Here is a 14,362-nt window from a genome sequence, read left to right as displayed (position 1 = left end):
ACATTGTTTGGCATGTACAGTTCCTTTCCTACACGTTACCACTTCTATTCATCTGACTATCTTCTACTAATTTCCTATTGATCATTTAAGCCTGCAATGCGTATTTTGTTATTTGCATGTAGCACCCCACAGGCTGGAAGAATCATGCTGGAAAACAATGTACTGCTGTTTCTAATCCACTTGCCACTCAAAATTGCAATTCTCTCTCTCCTCTGGAGCTCCATTCCCTATGCACATGGCACACGAGGCTGCTTCTAGACAAGTTTACAGCTACATCAGTTTGACTGACTAAACCAGGCATTTGGAGTATTTGCTAAACAGTAATACTGAGAAGGTTAAATCTCAGCAGGGCTCTCAGACAGGAACTGCATCGTGTTGTCTGAGGTTAATCATGTACCTAATTTGCTGATTATTGACTTGTTCCCACAACGGATTTTACTTGGGCTGACATATCAGCGCTGATCAGTGCTGAACTGTCAAGTGAAATTGTTCACCGCTTTACAGCTCATGTCCCTAACTTGCAGAAACAAGGATTTTAAATTTCAATTTTAAAATATCATCTGGTGTCAACTTCAGACTATTTTCATTAATACAAAATTATTCTGCTTCTTTCTGTCAGAACGAGGCTTCTCTTCACCAAGACACGTGTGCAACAGCTTTCCTTCCCCTGAAATATTTTCTCTTCGTAGCAGCGTGGTTGACTGCTGGGTACCAATGCAGTATTCTGCTACTGAATCACCCTGCTGAAAAGTGCAAGGACCCTGACCGAATATGGGAAAGTAATTCTGCAGATTGTAGTGATGGATTTCATTAACTCCAGTGATGGAAGATGGCTGTGATTGCTTCCTCTAGCTAAAGATTAGGAAAGACGTTCTCTGAGGAGGAATCAGGCTCAGTAGGAGCTCATGGTTGCTACTTCTCATTATTTAAGTTAATATAAAGGTCATGAAATTTAGATCCAGTACATGTACGGTGTAGTGAAGGAAAAGAAGAGGCACGCTGCCTGATCACAGCCTCTCAGATGAGAGCATCTGAATGAAACCTAGAACAAATACACTTGAACACGACAGAACAGAAATTGAAGTTCAGCTTGAATTAAATAACTATTTTATACTACCAGTTACTTTCAAATGGATTTCCTGCAAGAAACAAGGGTATGTCTCCACTATCTCTTAGTCTTAACATGTATTTATAGCAAAATTTGATGATTGTTAGGCATCTTGGGTTGCCCTAAGCCATTTTCTTCATTTTACAATTTACATTTTTGTTTGTTTCCCTGGACTAAATTGCTTTTGTTTTTTCATGGTGGCATGACAGGGGGACTGAGCACCAAAATTCTGAATTAAGTGAGACATGCTCAATGAATTATGCCAGTACCCCACTGAAATCGTTAAAAATCATACACACAATCTTGCTGTCAAGTCAACATATCGAAGCTCAAGAGCCATAAGCAGAATACTCCTAGGAAATGTATTCTCTGTACATATCTTTTGTACTGCAAAGATGTCTGAAAGTAGTTGAAAATGATGCAACTGTCCAAAACAACCTCCCCAATTTATCTAGTCTTTGTACAAGACTTCGGGATGCTTTAATGTGTTACCCTCTTGCTGTATGAAAAACTGACTTCTTAACCTCCGTTATTTGTGGTCTGCTGGTCTTTATTTCTAACCGACCTGACATAGTCACTCAGTAACTCACAGAACACTTTAAAACAGCATATCTAACAAGGCAATGGAGTTTGGATAGTCATAAAGCTTCTAGTTCACAAATCAGGAGTAGAGGTCATAAACCCATCGTTAGGAGTAGAGCACTTTTAGGAGCAGAGGTCAAACCCATGTAAACCTCTTCTCTCCTTTCCTCCCAGTTCTGTTTAAAGATCCTAGTTCTTAAATCAGACTATAGGCAAGAATAAGAGCCAGGGAACAAGGGGCAATGCATGTTCATTCCACTTCTTTGCCTCACGCTGGGAAGCAGATCCAAAACTCAGTTAACGTAAGTGCAGATTCCTACACAAACTTCATTGGCTCACTGTACCAGGAGTGTGTGCACGCATATGGACACATTTCACTCAGGGTTTATATCTCCTTGCTGGCAGTAGGAACACACTCACCCGATATGGCAATATATAGCAGTGCAGTTAGGTTGAAGCCTCTGGGTTTTTAGCTTAGATCATGTCTTTTAACCATGTATGTACTTGCAATCTGTTTTGCCAAATGAAAAAAATTTGTACCAATTCTTCACAAATCAGGGCAAGGCATCTAGAAATGTTCAAGTGGAGCTTTCCCAAGAGCTCTAAGTCTGCTCTTTGGCAATCATGCATCAAGTAAAGCGCTTTAAATTTAGGTGATAATTTTGGAACACAGAATTGATATTCAGCAGTAAGATTATGCATGAAGGAATGGTTCCTTCACAAAACCGGCTGCTATTTCTCCTGTACTTGCTCACTGAAGAATGGAGGTTCTTTTCTTTTAGTATGTGAAACAGGCCCGATATTATTTCTCATTACAGTTCTAATCTGAGTAAATATGAAACTTTCCATTCACATTTATGGGCTTTAAATATGATTAAAAAAAAAAAATCTCTCTGTTCAATGAAATATGGCTTTATCTTCTGACTCCAAAGAAATCCAAATGCCCGTTCCACAGCCTAGAAGAAAAAGATGCTTAAATTTGGTCTCACTAACTTTAAAGCTATTTTTATCTACAGCGCTTAGCTCCGTATTACAGGATTACTGTAAAAACCTGGAGTTTGGTGAGTTTTTCATCATTGAAGCTGGTTAGAAATCAACAAGAACTGGGTTTTCCAACGGCAAGACCTGCCCAGTTTTCAAGTGAGATAATATACTAAACATTGCTACTGAGGAAAAAGTAGTAAAATTAAACCTCTCAAACCCATGATCACTATATTCTGCCCTCTGCTGTGAGCAGCAGCAATACCAAAGTCTGTTACATATGCCAGCAAGGCAGTTCCTGCTAACAGGCTGAAGTTTCAAAAACTTCTATAAAGTAAGGAAAGATAAACGTATGTTCTCAAACTTAGCGGTAAATGCATTCCAATTGTCTACAATGTGTTCATATTTTAAGTCTGTCCATCATCCCTCCTCTTTTCTGACTGGTGCACAACTGGGTAAGTTTATCCCAACTGATGTCAGGATTTCATAAGATATGTAAAACGGTGAGTGCCAAACTGAAAGAGCTATTTTAAAGAACTGACTGGCAAGAATATTATCCCTGGTTACCCCTTTCTAACAATGTGCTGTTAAGATATGCAGTACACTGGGTATTTAAAATCATGGCTTTCAGTCAAATATCACAAATTAAGCAATTTTCATGATATCGCACGGGATCCATAACTTTAAGCTCCGTAAGCTCAAATATCAATCTAACATAGATGCTACAAGCTTTTACATTTTGACATTTAACACCAATATACATTCATCAAATACCTGGGCATGTGATGGTGGGAGGCCTCTTCTTATATAAACACCAAAAAGAGCATCCTTCCCTAACGATATGTTGAACTTCAGGAACTGTGGCTGGCTGATATGGATCTGAGACCGCCAAAATACTCCAGGGGGCACTTCTTGGGTGACCCTGCGGCCAACTTCTGCTTCTCCACTATCTATGCTGCTATTCCTCGTGACCCATGGTCCTACAAAACAAAAACAAATACAGATCAGATGAGATAACTGCTTTTAATACAGTTAATAATAGTGCCATTCAAGATGAACATCTGTTGCAATGCTGCCTTTTAAATCAAACTTTACTTTTTTATATGGATGCAATCTGCTTGCTGTTTCAATCAGTATGTAAGAATTCATCCTTTATATTTGAATTAGGAGGGCCATCAACCTGGTTCTGTGGAGCATCTGTGATCTTCTAATCCCTCCAACTCTTTATTTCTGTGATTGCTCTTTACTAATCAAATACAGTAGAGTAGAGAGTCAATTAAGCACAATATAAAGCTCCCTGAGCTTTTTTCAGCGGCATCTTGTATGCAACTAAGATATAAAAAAAATTATCAGAAAGGTGAACTAAAGGGGTAATTTCAATCTAAATTCACTGACTGCATATTTTTATTACTATTGTTTTATATAATAAAGTCGTCCAATAAACTCCAGGTCACAGACAAGCGAGTTCATATAAAAAATTAAAGGCACAGAACAGGATTTAGAGAACAGCATCTGTACTGTAACAAGCATCTTGTCTTTTTTTAAAGGAAGTTACTACAACTCAGTGCACTGCCTTTCAAGTTCAAGCTGTGACTATCTACAAGTTTCTCTTTCCCCTGTGTACTACCATATTTGCTGTGGTTAAAATCCAGCATTTGATAGTTCTTCAGCATGCATTATTGAAGACAAGATACAAGACCTTTCTGGCTGAGCGCTCTGGCTTCCAGCCCAGGAAACAGTCAGCCTTTAAAACACGGGGCAAATCTCTTCTGTTCAGTAACTGAACAGGATGCTTCTGAGCTTACATATATTTTAAATATGGAGTGGAATAGGTGAAGATTTGGTAGTGCTTTCAGGCTAAAGTGCATAGCAGTGTTTGATTTTGCGCCCCATGTTCCCAAACACCACAGAGAGGAACCTATTTTTACATTATTACAACGGATACTATAAATACCAGAAAACCACAGAAAATATCTATTTCAATCACACACAATCTAAAGGTATCACTGGTAACAAGGCTATTAATAAGCACTGGGTGAAAGTGATACCTGTAATACAGACTGCCAGTATTTGTTAAAAGCTCAGCTGTTTACTTCGTGTTTTTGTCATGGTGTAATGCTACTCTCAGTAAGCGATAGGTGTGGGAAGGACCTACACATACCGCTGAAATATTTTCCACCATTTCCTGAATGCAACAGGATGGCACAGATGACACACAATTCCAGCAGACAATACCATAACGGCTTTTCTGTCTTGACTATCTTTAATGGAGAGAGCTACTATAGCACGGTTTCAATTTCAGATTCCAAATTATCTGTTAGCAGCACTTACACTCGCATATAATGAAACATATTATACTGGCAGTGTCTTGAAATGGCAAAGAACAGTCTGAATACCAACTGTTAAGTAGTTTTTAATAAGTTGTTTGTTTTTTCATTTTCTATGGTAATGGGTCTACAACAACATCATGGCACTAATAAAAAAACAAAAGCAGAAGAAGCTGCAAAGATGGGCAGCAATAAGAGGAAAAATGGTTGAGAATGGCAGCTGACGTACCTATAGAGCCACCCATGAATTGCAGACTTATCAGTCACAGTCAGATAAGTAATGTTTCATAAAAATATGTGACTTCATTTCAAAGTGATTAATGCAACAGAGGATCTCAAAGTTCGTACCTCAATGAAGCAAGGCATCATCTCACTAGAGTTTACACTGGTCCCTGACCACACAAATTGGAAAACCAGGTATACAAAACCTAAAATCACCTGTTCAATGTTGTGCTGGAATCAGCAGCAGAGCTGGGAAGTCAAACTAAGCGTGAGGGCTCCATCATCTCCTTTGAGCACAACATTCACTACATTTCGCGTTTCGAAGTCATTGTAGTAAACGATGAACTTTTTCTATAGTCTTAAAAAGTGTCCTGTAAATTATTTCTTTGGAAGTAGACTGTGCATACTTAAATGAATGTCAGCTGTATGTAATTTCTGAAGAGACTCCTTGACACACCCTGAAGACCCTTGTTTTCCAGAAGCAATATATCCATAGCTAAAGCGAACCATTCAGAGATGGTGTGTCGTATGGCCAGCACTCTAACGTCATTTCCAGAAAGCATTACAGCAGACAGATTTATTATCATAAAAGATGTAAAGAATAAAAGTGAGAAGAATTATTAGTAGGCCTATGCCTCTGCCAGTATTCTGACTCAGTTCACAGACTCCTTACGCTTACCACAGAATTAGCTGCACTATATATTTTTGAGCTTGGATCTTTTCACGGCTACAACAAAGCTGTTTCAGTGCACTGAAGCTAGTGCAAGCCTCTGGCACACAGAAGCCAGTAAACGTGCTCTATTTCTGAAAGGCGCACACAGTAAAATGGACATGTGTTGGGAACTCAGAACTGTCTCTGACTCTTAGGGAGCCCTGCATGTTGGAACCAGCTTCTCTTCTTGCTTTGTGTCTTTTTAAACAATATCTTATTGATCTAATTCTAGCATTCAGCAGCAGTCATGCAGATTTAGAGATATGGCTTGGATGAGTAGCATAAATCTCATATGCCAAGTAGCTAAATAATAACTACCTTATAGGTCCATATACCTCTCATCAAAAACATGTAGGTCAGGGCTATTGAGCTCTGTAACTGCCTCTAACACACCAAAAACAGCCTATGCCACAGAACAAGTTATAAAAGAAAGAATCCCTGTTAGCACACTTTCAGAAAACTCTGCTTCGGAAGAGAACTGAGACAGGGGTTCAGCAGAGATGATTTTAAGAACAGTTCAGATGAGCATCTATCACAAGTGGTTAAGACACACCTTACAGCAAAGCAGGGATCGGATGGCTGACCCCTAATTTCCAAGTCTGTATCTTTCCGGTAGAACTGACCTCTGCTCTGTGCCCAGCCCATGCTACGTGTGCAAGAAACTTAGCTGCTGCCTCCAATATGTCAAAAGAGAGCCGTATTTCTTGTTTAAGGATACACTGCAAGACATCCTGTTTTTATGGCTCTACACTATAATGCTGAAGTAACACAATTTAGAAATGCTTAAAGTTATAATATATAAGAAGTTCTATGTTCGTAATTTTAACAAACTTTTTAGAAAGGTTTAAGTCCAGCAAGCAAGGCAAACTTTTAAACCCATGAAGATTATATTCATTTCAAGATTATATTATACTGAATCATATTCTCTTAAAAGTAACTGCCACAGGTGCAAGTAAATGATTAATACTTGTACCTACAGGTCTATATAAATATGGGACATTTGTAGAAAGGCAGCATGATCTCTTCATCATTACTGATGCAAATTGCTGCTTATTTCAGACAGGTAAAGCCTCTGGAATATGGTTTTGTAAATTCATGCTGAGTTATTTGCTCAGTGGTATGAGAAACGAAACTAGTGAGAGCACCTCAGTCTCCTCCTTGCTTTGCCACAGCCGGTGCACACATGTTGGTCATGATCTTTATGTTCTCAGATGACTACTTGTAAAACAAGAATAGCAATACTGATTTATTAGAAATTCTCATCTTGGAGACGAGTGATGCAGAGCAGTCACATTAAAAATACTATAGGAGGTGTCTCAGTATCAGCCTCTGCATGTCCCTTCCTCCTCTAGCTAGAGGCACAGAAGTGGAATGTAAAATAGGTAGGATCACGGAATCTCTTCTTAGTCAACAGGCTAAAGATTCATCAAGTTGATTTCTAAACCTAACAAGCAGAGCAACATCATTCCGACTTTGTATCCGCAACAGCTTACTTTGCACTAAGAGCTTCACTTATAAACCCTGTCTCTAGAGACTTTTGTCAGTAAACTTCGTAACATTTTTATAAAGTAGTAGTTCCTTCCATCTTCACCTCCTAATGTAAAGAGTGTCTTTCCACCTGACTCACTCCCTCCAGCTATTTTTAGAAGACTTTCCATTTTGATGGATCACTGGAGTTCATACCCAAAAAACATCAACCTGCATTTAAGTGAAGTTTCAGATGTGACAAACTGACAGATCTGGGAAGAAAGAGTAACCAAAAGAACGCATACTTTCCTGAGCAAATAAATCCCAACATCATCATCTCAGCTATGGGTGGCTGTCTTAGAGTTTTGTCTGTTTATCTCATAAACCCGTGGGTATTTAATTTTTTTTTTTTCCTGTGGTTTCCTCTCTATAAACCTCCACAAAAGAGACTTTAAAAACATACTTCCTTACTTCTTTGTCTTACCCAGGGGAGCTATTTCAATCTCTCCATCAAACATACATTTATCAACTAAATAACACTTATTCATTTAAATTGCTGTGTTATTTACCCAGTTGAATTACTATTTTGGCATACACATTTGAAAAGGCTGTTTTAGCACTCAAGTATATTTGCCTTTGCAGCTCTCAAATAAGCAATACATGGCAACAGCAATGCAAACTCCCCCACGCCAACTTGTCAGCAGGCCTCACCTTTGAGCTGGAGGGCAGTTTCAAGGCGGCAGTTGACAGGACATGCCCACTCAGCCTTTCACTTAACCAATGGTTAAGCAGTGTCAGCTACAGAGACAGAACTGCAGCTACACTGAAACCACATATACTTGAGTTTTATATTCTCCTCTCTCATACCATAGTCAAAAGTAAAAAAAAAAAAAAAAGGAAGAAAAAAGAAAGAAATCTGGCTACCAGCTGTGTCATGCCACAGACATCACATTTAAACAGGAATTAACTACAACGCTCTGACTGGGTATCTTGCTGCAGAGGTGGGTGCAAGTAGCGTCTTGATAACGCTCTTGAAACATATCTAGCAGAACAGCTATTCCAAAAGATCCATACTGAGTTACCATGATAATTTGTGTAATTACAAAAAAAAAAAAAAAAAAAGAAAAAATAACCAACCAATGCTGGTTAAAGATCATTCTCTTTCACTTCTCTTCCTGTACCTCTTTGCATGCACCTCTCCATTTCTTACCAAGTCTCTACTTCAAACATACCCTTCTTTCTCTTGTTACCTAACTTGCTTCTGTTGTTGCTGTCTGCTGTACTGCTAGGAATGTTCACTGTTGACTCAGAATTCCAAAGACACCTATGGTACAGCTGCTTCAAGGAAACTATTCAATATAAAAATACCCTCCGTTGACTTTCTGCTGAAAAATGAAGCAAGGGAATTACTATGCTGCCTTGATTTTATCCTCAGGTAAATTTGTTCTTCATACGACCAGACACATCTTATGGTTCCAGAAAGAGCAAAAAATAGGAGAAAATGTTTTTTTCTACACAAATCTTTTCAGTAGAAAAATCAGTTCAATGAACTCTTAACTTAGCGATCACTTTCTGTGTCTCAAAATGTCTACAGCTAATACACGAGTGCCCTAGAACCCAACTGAAAAACAGATACTCTTTGCAACGTGTATAAGAGATCGACTGCTGATGCAAAACAAACTCGCACAGCTATAACAATGTAAACAGTCAGGAAACGAGGGTTTGTCTGGAGAAGCCGCCATGACACATCTTGAACTTTGGTTACGCTGAAGATGCTAAGGTAATAACGAGCTCTATTTTGTGCCCTGAGGAGGAAGGACATTTCAGAATTTGCATAAGCTTTCAGGAGTCCAGTAGAACGGCTCCAGGCTGCCTCCTGAAACCAAATCACCATCCCAAGTTCATCGATCAGCCTGCCGCAATTCCACTGCAACTTGGTGCAGAATTATGTAACTGGAAACAAGTATTTTTTGTGGCACTTCAATGCTCCACCATTTAATTACGAATGACTCAACTGTAATTAGGTTTTCTAAATCTACCTTCTATGAAGAACTTAGGATAATATGTAACAAACTGTAGACGAACCTAGAAACATCTGGTTAGTCCAAATAAACCAACAAAGAGACTGGATTATGTATCAGAAAACAGATTCCAATCCACCTTTTATAATTATTCAATATATTGATAATAACCAAACAAATCTTTCAGGTCCACCATACTTGCCCGTAATTGTCTTTGGTGTCTTTTAAAATGCTTGTTTCTAAGGTTCAGAGATCACAACCTCCTACTGTGCTTTTCAGCTTTATACAACCTTACTATGACAAACAATCAATTTCAAAAATAGTCTGACTTAAGTCTGTTTTTTCTTCTGTTATAGTAGAAAATCTGCCAAATTTTGGAACTAATGCACCGAAGACAGTATGCCACAAAGAAAAAATAAAAAAGTCTACAATGAAGCATTCTTTACTCAGATTTGTAGGTGGAGTTAGTTTGGACAATTCCACGAGAATTGCAGGAGTTTATCTTAGCTGTCCTCTGGAACGATTAAAGTTGACTTTTATAGTATATTCTGTCAACTAGAAAGGAAATGGCACACGGCTAGTCACGTACTTTATAGAAATATGTGTCTAGCCTACTACATGCTTTTAAATTTAAGACATATTCTTGGCACAGACTTACAGAACCTAGGCAGAGAAAAGCTCTATAAGGTCGTCTAATTCTCTTCTTCATGAAGAAAGGATTATTCCCCAACATGCTGTTATTTTGGGATTTTCTTTCCTAATCTAGGTTAATTACATAAAAATTTTAACACTATTCTTGATGCAACTGTCACAGGTCCTCAATCCAATAGAAGTGTTTTTTAGCATCATTACTGTCTATGTCATCCCTGTAGCTATTCTGTAATTCCACCACAGTGCCAATTTTTTTGCTTTAAATGTACTATGAAGGGATCCTACCTTACTACTTGATTAAGAGCGGTTTCTATTTTATTCTATTCTATTTTTTTTTTAACTTTTGTCTCTTAATCTATGCCTTGTTCAGCAAAACTTCCTGCGCCTCAATGCCAGAAAAGAGTTCCTGCTTTGTTTACAGTCAGACCATGGTGGACTTGTACTACAGCAGCATTGAGAATTTTTCTACCCATTTTACTCGCCTACTCCTTTCAGATGTCTCCCGTAGTAGTGAGATGCAGCGTGTAGTTACAAAAAAACCTGCAATTGTGTTATCTTAATAGTGAATTTTGGTTTCATTCAGATAGGGAAATATATTAATAAAGTGATTGACATTCCTCTTAAATTGTAGTTTTATTATTCCATACCAGAAGCTAGTCTCTTAATAAGAAACAAGCAGATCAAACTGAAATATCTGCTTCTTTTTTTCCTTCAAATTGCTCTACTTTAAAATGCCTCTCTTGCTGAGTAGGCACAGCTTGCTTTTAAGTGGCCGTTTTCAGTCTAAGGGTTAAACGTTTCTTTGGGAGACCTATGTTTTGAAAAGAATGGCTTCATCCTGAGTCATGTCAATTATGAAAAGGTCACTCTCCACAGCCAGAGAGCTGAGCCCTGAAATGGCTGTTGTGTTAAAAGCTGTCAGAGACTTTCCAAAAAACTGCTTGGATAGCAATATTAGCTTGAACATAATAAAGGGAAAGGTGAGACAGACAGAAATACTTTTCACCCTTCCCCGCTACGAGAATTTTTAGCTATTCCTTACGTTCATCCAAACCTGTTATTCACATTATTCCGTGGTGGAAGACTACTTGCCTAAATATCATCTCCCCTTCTCACCACCATTATTAGGATTTCAGTAACCTTCTATAAAACGTCACAAGAACAGGGAAACCTTACCATTTTCCAGTGGGGTCTGAAAAAAACTAACTGCAGCAATTTAAGACATAACTAGCAGTTCTGTCTCCTCGCCTCATCTACAGGAGGTTACCACTCCCAAAACAGCCACCAGCTCAGCCTCTTCCAAAGTGCAAAGCTAACGCGAGCAGGGTTGGGATGAACTGCCAGGATTTGCAGGGAAGTGCCACAGGCAGATGAGCACATTCCAGTTCAACAGTCCTGCTGCCCTGTACTCGCACAGAGATGGCAACAAAAAGCTGCAGGGGAGGGAATCTGCAAACGGGTTAAACAACGGCAGTCGTCTGCTAAGTGACCATAATTGAAGTCCTGAGCTCTTCAGGTTCCTGCTTAAAATCACAGGGTCTCTCACCTGTGCCCAGGCTGGCAGAAGTTCAGCAGTGATAATACACACACTGCCTTGTACTCAGCGATGCACTGACCCTGCACAACTCCACCTACAGTCAGTCAACAGCCAAAAGTCAGGTCAACCAGCTGCTGTCTGAAAATCTACATTTATTTGCCACCACTGGGATGCTGAGTTTTAACAAAAGGAGGAGACCAAAATTAGCCCCTCCAGTGAATCTATGAAGAAGGTGAAGTGCAGCAGCATCTTTTATTGGAAACGGAAACAAACCTGTCATTTGTAAAAGGAACAGGCACTTCAAAGAACTGAACTCAAGCTTTCTTTCCCAGCCCCAGTTTAAATGAAATTCTAAATTTTCCGGCCCATCCAGTACATGCAAGTATACTGGGCTAGCCACTGTTTCTACCACTTCCTTCAGGGATGAACAAGTTTAACCCAAAGCATAGGTCCAGAGAGCCAGATGATGTTCACCTGCAAACAAAATTCTTTTGTTGACTAACATCTCGTGCTTTCACTTCTCGTCTGTTTCAGTCACCCCATCCCGACTTCACAGTAAAGCCCTGGTGACTTAAATAATCAACAGGTTATGTTCTGTCTTGTTATTAACATAATTCTAGTAAAAAACAAGGAAAGCCCTATCACCATGTAGCAAACTCCTGAACTTCATCATGAAAAAGTACTAAACTCAAATCATTAAAATCCCTTTCAAAAATAAAATTTCTCCATATTTCTTAATACATTCTTAGTTTAAGAAGGTATTTCTGTTTCAATATTTTTGCTCACTCTTCTCATTCCTCCGCCTCAGCTATCCTTTTCCACTGGCACATAGTTTTTCTTTAGGAAAAAAAATCATTCATTTTGTACGTTGCTGTTATTAATATTCCAGCATAGATTATTTACTACGGGTCAAATTCTGCTGTCACTGCTCATGCAGCATGACCAATGTTTTCAACTAACATTATAGCTGAGAGGAAAAAGAAAACAGGGATTCGGTCCCAGCTGGAAGCCAAACTTCTCGACTTCCCCCAGGCAGAACAAGGTATTTCTCCCGTAAGTCGAGCTTTTTCCTCTTTCTTAGACATCTCTAAGCAAAACCTGGAAACGTGACATATGAAAACCAGCAAAATGTACATGTATATTTTGATGTAGATGAGGCGGAATTTACCAGATTTGGGGCACTGATGCAGAGAGGGGCAGTCAGAATAGCTGTACCCTGGCAGCGACCCTGCACTGATCCACTTCTGCAGAACGCAGAAAGCAACATCGCTAAAAACAGCCCTGGAGGAAGAGCGCGTACACCTCTCAGTGCAAGTACAAACACCAAAACCTGCATGGCGAACCAAAGGCGGCTGGAAGAGCGGAGCCCCGGCGGGCGAGGGCCGCAGGCGCAAGCTCACCTCTGCCTCCCAACGGCCCAGCGGCTGCCTCGGCGGGCCCCGGCGCGCCGCCTCTCACGCCGTTGTTGAAGGTGTGTCCGTCTGCGGGCTGCAGCTGCCAGTTCAGGCCGAGCAGGTGCATCGCTGCAAGAGACACAAGGTCGGGAAAAATCAATACGCAGGACACCGACAAAGATGTTTGGGGAGAGATGACAGCTATTTGCAGTTACGCATCTCGATGAAAAGGCTGCAGAGCAGCTTATCCCAGAGGCATGTTAGTACGCTTTAAAAAAAAAACAAAAAAGACTCACAAGAATCTGTTTTATTATTGCTCGCTACCCAGATCTTCTACACTGCAGAACGCAAAAGGAAAAAAGGTTCATCTCCCGGTGTATCAAAACAGAGAGGCAAGCGTTTGGTTCAGGCTCCGGCCTCAGGAACTAGCCCTTCTGATTCACAAATTAAAGAAGGATATCTTCTTTGAAACAAAACATCACGGCAAATACTAGCTCAAAATTTATTTAAATTACTTGTGATAATTTATATGTTGATTACAAAATTAGTTCTAGCCCTGTGTACACTAATGACATTTTAATTCAATTATTTTGTTTATTATAATTTATTTAAATCAGCACTTCCAACAGCTTTTGTTTTACATTTGCAGCTTAAACTGTCTTGACAAACCCAGGTCTCCGCCTTGGCCTCGCGTTTTGTTTTGTAACGCAGCGCCCGAAACCCTACCGTCCGGCCACGCGGCGCAGAGGCCGGCGCGGCCGCAGCCGGGAAGTTTGCCCCCCGGCAGAGCTTGCTGGCTGCACAGGGCCGGCGGCTCCTCGCAGCTCGACGGCAGGCGCGCGGGGCCCCGATCGGAGGGGCCGGGGAGGCGCGCCCGCCGCCTACCCTTACGGAGCTGGAGGAGGGCCGCAGGAGCGCCCTGCGAGCGCCCGAGTTACAGGCACCGCGGCCGGGGCTCACGGAGCGAGTGCTGTGCGTAACGCACGAGCCTTGGCAGCTCCGAACCACCCAGCTGCCGTCCAGGGACTGACGTGCATCTTCACCTCGTAGAAACAGAAGCTACCTGAATATATCTCCATACTTTCATCATATTATCCCTATGGCGTCTTCCGATACAGAGGAAAGCGGGAGGAGGGGTGGAAAGAGCCCGCAGAGCTGTTTTTATTTACTTTATGTGCACCATCACCACTCATCCTGCTGACATAGCTTGCCCCTACCACGGAGAACAGCGTTTTCGGTTATATGCTATACGGTGTTAGAAGGAATACACTGACGTTTTAGGAGAAGAAAATATCAACAATATAATTACGGGCATCCCTATAATTGTTCGCTTCTACAATGCCAGACCTGCGTAAGATCA

At 40.4% G+C, this 14,362-nt stretch overlaps 1 protein-coding gene across 4 annotated transcripts in view; it reads right to left on the bottom strand.

Moving 5' to 3' along the window:
- Window positions 1–14,362, bottom strand: part of TENM2 (teneurin transmembrane protein 2) — a 692,618-nt gene that overhangs the window by 118,188 nt on the left and 560,068 nt on the right. For all 4 annotated transcript variants that reach the window (XM_068959701.1, XM_068959700.1, XM_068959703.1 and 1 more), the window contains 2 exons: window positions 13,009–13,131; window positions 3,446–3,651 (listed from right to left, as the gene is read on the bottom strand). In XM_068959701.1, the coding sequence (XP_068815802.1) occupies window positions 3,446–3,651; window positions 13,009–13,131 (329 nt within the window). The remainder of the gene's footprint in view (window positions 1–3,445; window positions 3,652–13,008; window positions 13,132–14,362) is intronic.

Source organism: Struthio camelus, chromosome 13 (genome assembly GCF_040807025.1).
Source record: "Struthio camelus isolate bStrCam1 chromosome 13, bStrCam1.hap1, whole genome shotgun sequence".
Classification (NCBI taxonomy): domain Eukaryota; kingdom Metazoa; phylum Chordata; class Aves; order Struthioniformes; family Struthionidae; genus Struthio; species Struthio camelus.
The sequence above is the reverse complement of the archived record's forward strand: the minus strand, read 5'-3'. Positions and strand labels throughout refer to the sequence as shown.